Source organism: Nelumbo nucifera, chromosome 6, assembly GCF_055504915.1.
Source record: "Nelumbo nucifera cultivar China Antique chromosome 6, China Antique-T2T, whole genome shotgun sequence".
In the NCBI taxonomy this organism is placed as follows: domain Eukaryota; kingdom Viridiplantae; phylum Streptophyta; class Magnoliopsida; order Proteales; family Nelumbonaceae; genus Nelumbo; species Nelumbo nucifera.
The window spans coordinates 54083433-54098657 of NC_142654.1; the positions used below are offsets into that span (position 1 = coordinate 54083433).

The 15225-nt window shown below is 39.7% G+C and overlaps 2 protein-coding genes across 3 annotated transcripts in view; one reads left to right on the forward strand and one right to left on the reverse strand.

The window, feature by feature from the left end:
• Positions 1 to 2616: 2616 nt before the first annotated feature.
• Positions 2617 to 3375, forward strand: LOC104602095 (uncharacterized). The gene has a single exon (XM_010265658.1). The coding sequence runs from the start codon at positions 2617 to 2619 to the stop codon at positions 3373 to 3375; it is 759 nt and encodes a 252-aa protein (XP_010263960.1).
• A 3607-nt stretch (positions 3376 to 6982) lies between these two features.
• The window catches only part of LOC104602063 (uncharacterized), a 33297-nt gene continuing 25054 nt past the window's right edge, over positions 6983 to 15225 (reverse strand). The window contains exons 12-16 of one of the 2 annotated variants that reach the window (XM_010265632.3): positions 9241 to 9363; positions 9060 to 9113; positions 8901 to 8970; positions 8164 to 8197; positions 6983 to 7763 (exon numbers count right to left, since the gene is read on the reverse strand). In XM_010265632.3, coding sequence (XP_010263934.1) covers positions 7399 to 7763; positions 8164 to 8197; positions 8901 to 8970; positions 9060 to 9113; positions 9241 to 9363 — 646 coding nt within the window. In that variant the 3' untranslated portion in view covers positions 6983 to 7398. Of the gene's footprint in view, positions 7775 to 8163; positions 8198 to 8900; positions 8971 to 9059; positions 9114 to 9240; positions 9364 to 15225 lie in introns of both variants that reach the window. The other variant, XM_010265631.3, reaches the window with a different exon arrangement.

The following is a 15225-nucleotide window of genomic DNA, read 5'->3' on the forward strand; positions in this document are numbered from 1 at the left end:
TTCATCATAGATTAGAGGTTTGTTCCAATCAACATGTTGTTCTTCAATAGATGTTAAGGAGAATGGTCACACAAGATTTTCGTAACAATCATCAACAATATTAAAACAATCAACAAAGTCATAAGATTTGATTTTACCTTCTGACTCTGAAACTGATAAGTCCTCGATAGAACTCCAATCCATGAATTCGTTTGAGAATATATCTCCATTAAACTTCAAGAACTCGAACTTGAGATCTGTTTCCCATTGCTTCTATTCATCACTTGCAACTACAGCCAGTTTGGTTTCTTGCCAAGTAGAAAACCCTCCATGAAACTTTGGGATCTCAATATTGAAACCTGTTTCCCACTATTTCTGGTCACCAACCGTAACTACAACTGACTTGGATGCTTTCCTTAATGATGAAAATGAACGAGCGAAAACACTTGCATTGGAGTCGCCGTCCCCTATTTCTGACTGGGAATGCAGCGATTTCACCTCCTAAGCAAGTGCCTCAACTTGTCTTCTCAGCTCCACTATCTCCTCTTGCATTTTGTTATTCAATTCCTACTCCATGATGTAAGCTACTGGTTTCTTCTTAGGAGCCATAATCCGAATAAGGATCAACTTGAGCTCTAATACCAATTGGTACAGTATGAAAACAAAACACGTTGAGAAAAAGCTTCAAAGAAAAAGCAGAAGTCGAACTACCAGGAAGAAGAATTCTTCACTAAATAATTAAAAGAAAATTTAATATCCAAAAAAACTGTCTTAGCCTTCTCCTAACTACTCTTTATATAGGCATACACCCTTATGGCTCCTACAAGAAAGTTTCTTAATCTATAAAAACACTCCATAATAGAATCCTACTAAAACTCCTCAAAAAGAAAGTCTATATCAATATATATTTACTAAGTTGGGTCGGTGTCATCATCTCTAATTCTTATGTGTCTTCGAATAGTCCCAACTTGCATAGAACTTATTAGCTTCCTTCTGTGTTGCACCATCCTCTCCCTATATGTACTAAGATGGGTCTTCGAAAACTAACTTTGTAAATGTTTACTCATTAGTCCGAATCTCGTACTGCATCAACGATTTAAGAGAACTCAGAATAGTTACATATTGAAATGGTTGAATTATATGTAAAAGAAGTCAAACAATGATGCCCATTTTCAATCTTACGCTACCTAAATCATCATTGGAAAAGATATAAGTGAGGCACGTACTTGATGGGAACATCTTATGGTGCCAACTTCCACCACCAATTTGCCTCAAAGATGTTGCCTCCATGATAGCAGTCATGAGCCGGAGGATTACAAACTTGTTGGTAAAGGTAGAGCTATCATCCAGAAAACTCTTACCCTCTGCCTCACGTATTGGATGCCGTATTGGTAAAGGTGGAGCTATCATTACTGAGACGAGAAAACTCATTAGAGCAAATATATGCATACTTTTAAAGGAAAACCTTCCAACAGTTGCTTTATAGTGAAGAGCTTTACTTGGGCACGCAAAGTAGCATGAAGTTCACCAACATCGATGTTTCTAGTAAGAAAGGACAACAGAACCTGGAAAATCGACGAAGTCCCGTCTTCAATAGATTTCGAGTACACCTTGAATCCCATTCAAACACCACCACCACCACCACCAAAGCTCCAGAGGAATTTCCTTTTTTTTTTTTGTATTCTTTTTCTTCCCTGGGCTTTTCCTCTTTGAAACTTTCTCTGTTCGCAGCTTTCTCTGCAATGGCGTTGCAGGTGGAGGCCCAAAACAAAGATTGTTTGTATGTTAGGCCCTGCTTCAAGGTTGGTGCCTATGATCGAGAAGTTGCTGAGAGCAGGCATGAACGTTGCATGCTTCAACTTCTCTCATGATTCTCACGCTTACTACCAAAAAACCCTTGATAACCTCAGATCCACCATGGAGAATACTGTGCGATACTCTATAGTCTATCTCAATCAATCTCAAATTCATAATAAATTCTGTCTTACTGAGAAATCCTAGTGTAATTCTATTCAGCATCACCCTTATCGTAACAACCCATATAACAATCTTTATCTTAATTCGTTAGTAGGCCTTTACTGGTAATGACATACAAATCTGACAAAGGCCAGAGATACAACGTTTCATCTCACGAGATAGTTGTCATTTAGCATGAGGTGTGTAACAGCAATAAAGAGAGAAACAAGCAAAGCAACAACTCTGTGGGCCCGCCTGAGGCTAATCATGACGAAACTATTATGTGCTTGGAAAAAACATAGACCAAATAAATCAGTTTTCAAAGAAGGTCAGTTTTCGAGACACTCATTAAACCTACGTGCATGCATGAGCCGTCGACTAACGGCGAAATGGAAAAAAGAATTAAGACAACTTGTGCAAGAGAGAGGAGAGAGTTATTATTTATATGAGGAAAAGATGGGGACTTTGCCATCTCAGGCAAAATCTCGATACAGAAATTATCAAAACTGTATCTTTGATTCACATATGAAGACTGATATGGCAGAATCAAGCAAGGTGAAGAGATCTCTGGGGTCTCTCTTTCAACGCGAAGAAGTAGAAGCACAAGTTAATGGAAAATCTGAGCAACACCATTCCAAGGTGGCTAGGATGGTCAATCTGGATGAACTCAAATAAAAAACGATGGTTGATCCGCTTTGGGCTCTCTGTCTCTTTGCCAAAATCCTGGGTGAAGAGGAACCGCTTGCGACCATCATGGAAAGAGCAAGGGACTGGAGAGTGGATAATAAAATGGATATCAGGAAGATAGGTAATGGATTCTTCCTCATTTCATTTACTTCTGAGGAGGACTATGATAAGGGGTTGAAGAAGGGCCCGTGGATGGTAAATGGTAAATACTGGAAACCCTGGTTTAATCCTCTGAAGGCCAAACTTGAATCGGCTGATATCTGGATTAGACTTCCTGGGCTGCCTCTTGAATGTTGGAACAGAGATGACTTAGAGATAATCCTGGAGAAGCTGGGTCCTGTGATTAAATTGGATGATGATACTTTGAAGTTGGAAAAGACCTTGTACCCAATGGTCTGTGCCAGAGTTGATCTTACAGGCCCTTTCATTCTAGAAATTCCTGTCACCCAAGGTGGAATCCGAAGTCATATAAGAGTCTTCTACAAAAATATCTTCGACCTCTGCATCAACTATGGTTGGAGAGGCCATAAGTTCTATGAATGCTCAAAGAAAAGGAATGAGAGGATTGAGGATGGATGGTCTCTTGTCCAAAATAAGAAAAGATCCCAATCTCTTAGATCTAAGGATGACCTTAGGAAGATTGGGAGAACTGGCGACAAAAAAAAAAGGAAAGGTTTTGGAACAATAGTGTCGATCACTGGACTCAGGCTAAGATGGTTAGGGTGGGGATGGCGAAAGAGGTGTCAAAGATGAGATTCATTAATGCCAATTTTCAGGAGATGAAGAAAGACAAAGGGAAAAAAAGTTGCTCATGAACAAATCACAAGGAACGAAGGGGAATCTAGCATGGAGGAAGAAGAGGAGAAGGACAACGAGCAAACAAACATGAGGAGTGACAACCAACAAGATGATGAAATCGATTAGATGGATGATCAAGAAGGAGAGGAATGGATGAACATCAAAGACATCAATGCTAAAATAGCTAAAATTGAAGGGGACAATATGGGTCCAAGATTTGGTATACCATGCAGAGAACGTGAGGGGGCTGGAAGACCGTGCCTCCAAAGACAGGTTATGAGTCTCACCAAGACACACAACCTAGAGATTTGTTTTCTAATGGAAACTAGAGTGAATCCTGAGAGGGCAAGGAAATTTGCTAAATCCCTCTGTTTTGATAATTTTTTGGTGGTAGATTCAGTAGGCTTCTCTGGAGGTTTATGGATTTTGTGGAACAATTACGTGTGTAACCTCCATGCTTTATTTTCTAATGAAAGATTAGTTCATGTTTGCATTAATGAAAGTAACTCAAATGTTATGTGGTTCTATACCTTTGTATATGCTCCCCCTAGTAAAACTAAACAAAATCATGGATTCCTTAGAAAAAGCCCAAAAGAAATTAACTGAAAACAAGGATAGAGCTTATGTGAATCTGGAATCTTCTCTACAAAAACAACTTAATAATCTTCTCCTAAGGGAGGAGATCTACTGGGCTCAAAAGTCGAGGTCGAACTGGATTAACTTGGGGGATAGGAATAGCAAGTTTTTTCATTTATCATCCACGATGAAAAGGGCCAAAAACAGAATTACATTCATTAAGAATGAATTTGGGGAGAGATTGGAAGATCATATTAGCATTACTAATCATTTTGTTGAGGCTTTTGAGAAAAGATTTCATACTGAGGGGACTTATAGCATCGATGAATTTATTGGTGTCATTGATAAATGTGGTACCGTGGACCAAAATAAACATATAATAAGGGAAGTCTCAGATTTTTAGATTTTCAATGCCCTTCAATCTATTGAAGATTTAAAAGCCCCCGGACCTGATGGCCTGAATAAGCTTTTCTACAAGAAATTCTGGGGCACAATTATTTCTTTCTGTGAGGTTGTTAGAGCCTTCTTCCATTCTGGGAGGTTATGCCCCATTCTTAACAAAACTTTTGTTGTCCTCACTCCAAAATATGATAATCCAGAAACTGTTAACAACTAGAGACCTATGAGCTTGTGCAATGTAATTTACAAGGTCATCTCAATGATTTTGGTCAACAAAATTAAACCGTTTTAAAAGGCTTGATTTCCCCGTTTCAAAGTATATTTGTACCGAATAGCCAAATTAATGATAATATTTTGATTGCCCATGAAATGATTCATTCTATGAAAAAGAATAAAAAAGGAAAAAAAAAAAACAGAATTATGGCATGTAAAATTGATATGAAAAAAGCCTATGATAAATTTGAGTGGGATTTCATTGAGAAAGTTCTTAGGAAATTTGGGTTTCATGAGAAATGGATTGGATGGACCATGGAGTGTGTTAAAACAGTGTCTTTCCAGATTTTAATAAATTAAACTCCCACTAGAGAACTCCATCCTTCTAGGGGGATAAGGCAGGGAGACCCTCCTTCCCCATACTTACTTGTTTTGTGTGCAGAAGCTCTTTCTAGAAATCTGGTGAAAGAATCTGAAAGTCCTGAATACAAGATTGGATGCAAAGCTGCTAAAGAGTATCCCAAAATTCCTATTCTTCAATTTGTCGATGATTGTTTGATCTTTGTTGAACCAACTATTCTGGCCTATTGCAAAATCAAAGAAATTTTGGATAATTTTGCAAAAGCGTCTGGGCAAGCTCCTAATTTAAAAAAAAAAATCTACAATTATTTTTTCAAATAATTGCCCTTTTAGATTCCAAAATTCTGTCTAGGATCCTGAAAGAGTTAACTCAAGAGTTACTAAAAGTTCTTTTAATTATGTGCTTGAAAGAGTTAACAAAAAACTTGCAAGTTGGAAGAGAAACACTCTTTCCCTTGCAGGAAGAATAACTCTATTAAAATCAACTATCAATATGATGCCTCAGTTTATAATGAGATCTTTTAAATTGCCCATGAACACCATCAAGGATATTGACAAAGCCTAGAAGAAATTTCTGTGGACCAATTCGAATAATAGAAAGGCTTTACATCTGATGAATTGGAAAAAAGTATGCTTCCCTAAAAATTGATGGGGGGGGGGGGGGGGGGGGGGGGGGGGGGGCTTGGAGGGGGATCATCAATTTGAGGGAGTTTTTAAGTAAAGGTCTAAGGTGGATCAGTGGTAATGGAGAGTATATTAACTTTTGGAATGATAGGGTGGGTGGGGGAAGAACCTCTTGCTGGATCTTATGATGATTCCTATCATAAGGATGATAATTTGAGGGTTGGGGATTTCATTGATCATGAGAGGAAAGTTTGGAGGGAGGAAAAAATTAAGTGATATCCCCAAATGACTAGTTCAAGATTAAACCTCTTTTTATCCCAACTATGGAAAAAGAGGACAAGATAATGTGGAGATACGATCCAAGTGGTGGTTTCGCTATTAAATTAGATCAGCTTACAAGGTAATTTGTAAATCGTTGATTACTAGAGAGGTGACCTTCAACTGGAGATCTCTAGTTTGGAACCTAAAGTGACAACCTAAACTGAAGGTCTTTTTGTTCATACTTCTAAATGACAAACTTCCATCAAAACTCAAAAGTTAATTTAAGAAACAGAGGTTTTAATGTTAGCGGGGGTTGTTGTTTCTGTGGAGAAAAAGATGTTGATCATGTCTTTAGAGGCTGTAGTGTGACTTCCCAAGTCTGGTCAGCGGTAAATAATAGCATTATGGGCCCCGTCAATGACCTGAAGGGGCGGTGGACTAAAATTCAGGAAGAAAAATAAGAATAATTCAAAGATAGTATTTCTCCTGTGGTTCATTGACAGAATAGGAATAATAAAATATTCTAAATGCATTCGCAGAGTATCAAGATTTGAGCGAGGAGCCAAATAGAGGAGGCAAGGAGAAAACTCTAAGAAATGTGGTGTCCGCCCGAGGGGGAGATCAAGATAAATTTTGATGCTTCAAGGCTTATCAAGGGGGAGATCAAGATAAATTTAGAAATGGTTCAGGGGAGATATTATTGATTACAATGGCTACTATTTGGGTGTGGCTACCATCAACATTGCAGAGGCTTGGGTAACTTGGGAAACTCACAATTTGGCTGCCAAGTTCGGAGGTTCAGAAGTCATCATCAAAGGTGATTCGAAGCTTGTCATCATCAAAGGTGAATCAAACGACTGACTAGATTTCTAACCAAGCTCATTCTTGTCATGACTTTTTTCTTGGACTTGTGTCGATTTTAAGCGAGTGCACTAAATCCAAACTACCAAGAACACAGTAATCCAACCAAGTCTTTGATCCCAATTCCCAGCAATGCCACGTAGGAGAACAAATTGCCAAAATCATCCAACAAGACTAGATTTAGGGCAACGCATCATCTGAAATGCCCACTGGGATGATAGCATCGACCATTTTGTAACAAGAAATGATGACCATAAAATATCATATAGAGAACAGAGGGTGTTGACGAGTTCGGATCTGCGCCCCACAACGTCCCACAGCGCATCCCCCACATTGTATTGGGAACATCATCATCGGGTCTGATATTATCATCAGGAGATGTTCCCAATACACGGCGGGGATGCGCTGGGAGACATTGTGGGGCGCAGATGTGAACTCGGTTGGCTTTGACATTGAAAAAACAGGTTCACGATTAAAAATACATATCCCACTAGACGCTTTTGCTCCACATTCCCCTCCCTTGACAATGGGGTTAAGACCTAAATTTTGTTCAAGGAAATTATCAATGTCAACTACAACGGAATAAAAGGAATGGAAAAATCAGACAATAGCCAATGGAGAAAATAGTAAATTCTTCTGTCCATTGGAAAACAAATTTCTGATTTGAAGTTGGAAAATATATCATCACTTGCTGGGCCTCCCTCTTTTCCCAGCTTTGCTCTTCCCTCGACCTCGCTGAGAGCTTTTCTTCTCATCAGCAGGAGGCCTTCCCCGGCCACGACCTGTGCCTTTCTTATCTGCTGCAAGTCCTTTAGTGCCCCTACCTTGGGATCTACCAGAAGTTTTTCCACCCCGTTTTCCCTTCTTTTCTGTTTGGCCATTTGCATCCACCTCACTGCCTTCACTGTCATCATTGTTTGCATCCTCATCTGATGAATCTGATGAATCCTTAGACTTCTTCCTTTTCTTAGAGTTTGTAGAAGTTCCACTGTCACCCTTCTTAGTAGTTTTCTTAGTAGCTGGACTTGTGCTCTCAGGCTCACCACCTCCTGCAGCAATACTAAGATTTCTATGAGAAGATTCCCAAATTCCTGTAATAGGAAATTCTAGTACTTCCTTCAAATACAAAAAAGTTCATCATTGTCTAAGAAACCAAATTAACAACTTAAACCATCTAATTCATTATATTTTCTCATTCAGATGCAAAAAGAAAAAAAAAGAGTTGATGAGCTACGTGTTAAAAACTTAAAATGTACCAGTTCAAATTTATATGATCAAGATGACTCATCCTCAAACTTTTTATAACCTTCAGATTTAAGACTTCTCAGTCAACTTTAGATTACAAGTATCACTTTTTTGAGCTCCATCTAGTATTTCATTAATCTTTGATAATTTACAGAACCAATCAGAGAATTCAGGGTGGAAATTTTTAATGACATGCAAACATACCTTCACTGGAAGCTTTTCCATCATAAACATTGAGCTGCCAGAAAAGGAGAGAATCAGAAAGAAGTACTAAAAATAGAAATTAACCACAACAAGATCAATACCAGTAAACCGAGAAAATGCATTAATAATAAAGGACATCAAGTCTTGGGGCCCAGGAACATCAACCAACAAGACAACAACCCAGCAACAGAAAATTCCTATACTATGATACCCAGATGCCCACATATACCTAAGATACAGTTGCTTGGATGGGAAAATCATCTATTAATAAATAATAAATAAAATAAAGAGGAACCTAAACCATTTTCTTAGATTGAGAGTTATAACAAGATTGCTTGCATGGGCTAGATATGCATCTCCTCAACTATGACTTGAATTGTCTCCTTGTGCATACACATGTGAGGCCAAATCTTTCACTCTCATGGTCATGCATTGTGATTGCTCAATCCAAACAAATAGCCAATCTGATGAGGTTCTCCATTCTTGATATGAAGTCTACAATAACCCTATTTGGGTTTGCCTTTTCAATAATGAAGTAGGTTTGTGGCGCTATAAAAACAAAGTCAGCTGAGGAGGCTCCATGAGACTTACAGCCTTACCTCCTATAAGAAAATAGAATTCAACATTGGAAATGCACCCATTCCATGTTCGTCTTAAGACTAAAAGCCATAAATAAACTATGCACAAATGTGCTTTACCAAAAAAAAAAACTATGCACAAATGTTTGTCCCAGTTACCTCTTCAAGTCTGTCACCAACATTTGTTCTATCAACAATAACCATGGAATGGCCCAAACCACAGGAAACACTAAAAGAAATTACGCAATAAAATTGTGTCAATAGGTTTGTAACATGGAATATTTTGGACAAAAACGGAGCAGTGTCAACAATACATACCCAATAACATGCATACCCTCTAGGATGTCAACTTTCTTGGGAATTGCAGAAGACCTATTGTGTTAAAACAGCACAAGCATGAATTAATATAATAGTTGAGAGTGGTCGTAGAAGAGAAGTAACAGAAAGAAATGAATAGAATATCAGTATAGTCATCAAAATACTCATAATAGAGACTAACTTTGGTCCAGTAGGACCATATCCTAGCTCTCCACAATGAGCATAGCCCCAACTAATACACGAATCATCAGCTCCACAGAAATGATGCATAGAACCCGAATCCATGCAACGTATATGCCAGCCACTGATAACAATGACAAGTTAAAATGATCAAGTTATGGATAATAGCAAAGTTAAATCCCCTATGCGTTAATCAAGAAAATTATAGTCAAAAGCATGTATAATGTTTGACATTGTATGTTATTGAGAGAAACAACAAGAACACCATATCCAGACACTAATTAACAAGATTCACAGAAGCAAGAATAAAATGGATGTCGGACAAAAAAGAGTATCTTTATTTGGATCATTGATGATTCCGCTCTCTTATAGTGGACTTAAAAACTTTGGTGATCCTTCTTTACTTCTCTTAATTAATTAATTAAAAGATCTAGATTAAGAACAACATCTTCCCAGTAGAATTGGCCAGACATATGGCAGACAAAGGATCAGAATGGAGATATCTGAAACCTAAGAAAAACTATTCTCCAAGTTTGGACAGATATGACATGGAAAGTCTCTCGATACAAAAAATTTGCATATCAAGAGTTTCCTTCAACCAAAACTCTATTGGTTTTTATTATTTTGTTCTGATCTCGTCAGTAGAAACGTCCTATCAAGTACTATCATTTAAAACAACTAAAATCTATCAAATGTTTATACATAATATATCAGTAAGCCTGAAAACGATATGTATTGTATGATACACACCAATACATTTCAATATTTTGAAGCTTGCATGCAACAGATCACTTCTACTTACAGGTGCTGCCGATGGTCTTCTATGCATGTGACCAAACCAATACATTTTTCCACTCATCCATCTCAGCATACACATTAGTGCCACACTCATTTTATGGACATGTCTCTGTCCAAACCCATTTTGATGTTTTTGCTACACTCAAAGTTTAAATCTTTGAATGCATAGGAGCATATAAACACAGCTTTTAAGTAGATATGAGTAGATGTTCAGGACTGCTATCAGTCTTGAACCCTAATGGATTTCAGGTTCGGAAATAGAAGAAAAGGTATAGAGAAGAGAGGAGAAAGAGAAGAGAGAGCAGTAGAAAACACGAGTTGAAAGGAGGAGCAGAATCTTAATGTTCTGCCACCGCCACTTTATTTAGTATTTATAGGTTATGCTCATTACATGGAAAGGACAGATCTGCCCTTAGTATTTACATAACAAATAGAACAAATTAAAACTGAAATAACCAACTGACCACCAGCTAACCCTAGGATGACTAGAACACCTTCTACCCTACGAACATAGTGGGACCATAGCTGTGGGGCCCACATCAATGTTCTCTACACTCCCCCTCAAGTTGGGAATAAATGTTTATCATTCCCAACTTGGAGAGATCCGCCTCTAGCTTCTTCCTTGGTACAGCTTTGGTGAGGATATCTGCTAGCTGCATGTTGGATGTGATGTACGGGAGACACACTTCTTGTGATGAGACCCTCTCTCGTACAAAATGTCGATCAACTTCAATATGTTTAGTTCTGTCATGCTGCACCGGATTGTGTGCTATATTAATAGCCGCTTGATTATCACAATATAGCATCAGGGGCTTCTCATACTCAATACCCAACTCCTCAAGTAATGATCTCAGCCATAGAATTTCAGCCACTCCGTTAGCCATTGACCTGTATTCAGCTTCAGCACTAGATCGGGAGACAACACTCGGTTTTTTACTCCTCCAAGAGACAAGGTTACCTCCCACAAGAGCACAACATCCAGAGGTAGACCTTCTGTCATCAACACTCCCAGCCCAATCGGCATCCGTATAGACCTCTACCCGGGCATCTCTTCAAGTATGCTAATATTCTTTCTGTTGCAAGAAGGTGCGTGGTTCTAAGAGAATGCATGTACTGGCTGACAACACTAACTGCATGACTGATATCTGGCCGAGTGACTGCTTCAAACCATACAATGCCTTATTAAGCCGGCAGACCTTCTTACCTGTCTCTGTATCATAGAATCCAGGAGGCAATTGCATGTAAACCTCTTCCTGCAGGTCTCCATTCAGAAAAGCATTTTTAACGTCCATTTGGTACAAAGGCCAAGTGTGGCTTGCTGCAAGAGATAATAGAACTCGAATGGTGGTCATCTTGGCTACCGGGGCAAATGTCTCCAAGTAATCTATACCATAAGTTTGGGTGAACCCTTTTGCAACTAGCCAAGCTTTGTACCTCTCAATGGAGCCATCCGCATTGTGCTTCACAGTAAATACCCATCTGCATCCAACTGGTTTCTTTCCTTTGGGCAGATCAACTAGCTCCCAGGTATTATTTTTCAACAGGGCATCCATTTCAACTTGCATTGCACCTCTCCACTCCGGAACTGATAGGGCTTCTTGCATTGTTCTTGGAATAGGGACATTAGCAACGGAAGTAAGGTAGGACCTGTAGGAGGGAGATAGGCGATCATAGGATAAAAACTGGGAAATGCAGTGGACTGTAGATGTGGTGCAATGGGAAGGTCAAGGTCGTCTGCAAGAGGTGAAGTGGCAACAATGGAAGGAGTCACTGTGGGCCCTGGGACTGTAATACCTGGACTTGGAGCCACAGAAGAGGTTGGAGCTGGCCTGGACTGTTGATGACCGGGATCAACCTGCCTGCATCGCCTGTGATAGACTCTCAACTCCTGATCCCTCTGATCACCCTCACTACTGCAACCCTCATCACCCAATGGAATAGGTAAAGGAACAGCCCCAAAAGTATTAACCCTATCCTCATTGCGCTCCCCCTGAAGAAAAGAACCCAAATCCCCACTCTCACTGCTCTCCCCCGAGGAGAAACCCGAGAATAATAGGGTGTCTCCTCAAAGAAAGTGATATCCATGGAAACAAACTTCTTCCCTGAGACAAGAGCATAGCAGCAACAACCCTTCTAAGTTTGTGCATAACCAAGAAAGATGCATTTGGAGGCCTTTGGTTCGAACTTGGAGTGATGGGGTCCGAGAAACTAAACAAAACAAGTACAACCAAATGTTTTAAGGGGAACAGTAAACAACTCCTCCTTTGGGTATAAAAGGGAAAAATGAGGTTTCATATCAAGAACCCGGGAAGGAACCCGATTAATAAGATATACCGCCGTGAGGATAGCATCACCCGAGAAGCGAATAGGAACATTGGAGGTAAACATAATACTTCTAGCCACCTCCAAGATGTGCCTATTCTTCCTTTCTGCAACCCCATTCTGCTGAGGTGTATGAGGGCAAGTGCTCTGGTGGATAACCCCATGATTAAAAAGGTAAGATGCCAATGGCTTAGCAAAGTATTCCTTTGCATTATCAGATCTAAGAACTTTGATCTTGGCATCAAATTGGGTTAGAATCATTTGGTGGAAGTTTTGGGTCAGGGCGGGAACCTCATCTCGTGAACGCATAAGATAAACCCAAGAAAACTGAGTATGATCATCAACAAATAATAAAAAATATCTGTACCCACCCATAGAAGGGATGTGATATGGCCCCCAAACATCAGTATGCACAATATCAAAAGAACTATTACTCCTTTTATTACTCAATGAATAAGAGTTTCTACAATGTTTAGCAAACTCACAACTTTCACATTTCAACTAGGACAACTCAACAGACTCAAACAAAGTAGGGAACAGACTCTTTAAGGACCGAAAAGACAAATGACCCAATCGGTTATGCCAAAGCATAACCGGACTCGCAATCTGAGAAACAAGTGACTTCTTATCCACTGACTCTTCCCAACGAGAACTCTCCCCGAGCAGATAGATCCCATTCGTCTCACGGCCAATCCCAATCATCTTCTTCATCTCCAGGTCCTGAAAAACACATCGGTCAGGAAAGAAAGTTACTGAGCAGTTCATATGTTTGGTAATACTACTAACTGAAAGAAGGTTAGTATCAAGTTTAGGGACATGCAAGACAGAAGACAAGGAGATAGTATTCGACAGTTTGATGTCACCCTTGCCAGAAATGGGGACAAGAGAGCCATCAGCAATAGATACTTTATCCCTACCAGAAGATAAATGATAAGTGGTAAACAATGAAGGCAAGCTAGTCATATGGTCGGATGCACCTGAATCTATTACCCAATAGGGTTCAATAGTACCTGGAGCTGAGGCATGGTAGACTAAGGCTCGTATACCTGAATGTGCGAAAGCATATGTAGCAGGGGCTGATGGTGACTGCGGTGACTGAGCTGATTTCCCAACTTCCTTTTCCAACTGTATTAGAGTAGCCCAAACTGCAGCTAATTTCTCTAAGGGTGTGCCTCTTGTGCCAGACGAGGATGCTGAATCAGTAGTCACGGCCACATGAGCATTACCCTTCTTGCTTCTCAACTTTGCCAAGACCAAATGAGGATGCAGCTTCCAACATATTTCTTATGTGTTTAGGTTTCTTACAATGCTCACATACCACATCCCTTTTATCTTCCTTCTTCCTGTCTCTCTCTGAATCACCCCCTGATTTGGGTTTAACAGCTGCAAGGGCCGGTGTAAGAGGCTGAGGTTGCATCATGACTTTCCTCCTGGTCTCTTCACTATGCACTAAGGAGTATGCCTGAGAGAGGGTCCTCAACTTTGCCAAGACCAAATGAGGATGCAGCTTCCAACATATTTCTTATGTGTTTAGGTTTCTTACAATGCTCACATTCCACATCCCTTTTATCTTCCTTCTTCCTGTCTCTCTCTGAATCACCCCCTGATTTGGGTTTAACAGCTGCAAGGGCCGGTGTAAGAGGCTGAGGTTGCATCATGACTTTCCTCCTGGTCTCTTCACTATGCACTAAGGAGTATGCCTGAGAGAGGGTCACACTATCTCTGGTCAAAATTTGTTGCCACACAATATCATACTCTGAATTCAGGCCAGCCAGAAACTCAAACACCCTGTTTGTCTCAATGTGCTTTCTATGGGTTTGTGCATCTTTGTGACTCTCCCACTCAAGAGTCTCTAAGTGATCAATCTCATGCCACAGGGACTTCAAGGTAGAGAGTTTCTCTCCTTGTTTAAGAGTATTCACTTCACATTTCAATTCATATGCTCTGGCAACATTAAGGGGTTGGGAGTAAGTTTCTTTCATAACATCCCATATCTCCTTGGTTGTCTTTGCCTACAAGTAATTTCGGTTGATATGAGGCTGCATAGAATTACACAGCCATGTCATAACCAAGTAGTTTTATTGGACCCACTTGGTATACATGGGGTCTCCCTTGGAGGGTTCTTTCACATTTCCCAAGAGATACCCTACTTTACCCCTTCCCCCAATAGCCATCATGGCTAATTGGGCCCATTCCAAATAGTTTGATCCATCAAATCTTACGGTTGTAATATGAAAACCTGTCTCAGAAACACCACCATAACTGTTGTTCCCAAAACTGCCTTCTGCCTGATTCTTAAACTCCATTTCGGTCAAGAACCAACAGTCTCAAAAAATAGGGTTACTACAGTCAAAAACAACACTTGGACTATCAATCACAGTCAAAAAATTAGTATAGAACCAATATGTATTCACGGTATATGTGCATGAAACAGGTATAAGTCTGATCTGAAACCAATTAGCAGACACAACAGCAATAGTCCGTATAGTTTTCACCCCTTAGAATAGTTCGAAACTCCCCAAAAAAATCTGAAAACAGCTTGGAGAATAATCTGATATGCTAAAGCAGAATTAGGGTTTTAATCAGTCCTTAAAAGAAAATTCTCAACCGCACATTCCAGGCAATACCATACGGATAAGACTTGTAGTAGGGTTAATATGAAACCCTAAAACTGATCAATGTTGAGGAGAGAATTTAATAAAAAACTTCACAGGTAGATCACAAGGTTCGGCCCAGCATTAGGGTTTGCCGCAAGGTTAATACAAAACCCTAGAGAATAGAAGAAAGAAAACCCTAGAGTGGTTCGGCCGCCCTTTCTAGATAGGTCCAACCTATCTTCTCTGATAGTACTTCTCTCAGAAAATAA

What these genes read in the sequence shown, in the direction of transcription:
- LOC104602095 (XM_010265658.1), top strand. Translation starts at nt 2,617, where the DNA reads ATGGTTGATCCGCTTTGGGCTCTCTGTCTCTTTGCCAAAATCCTGGGT.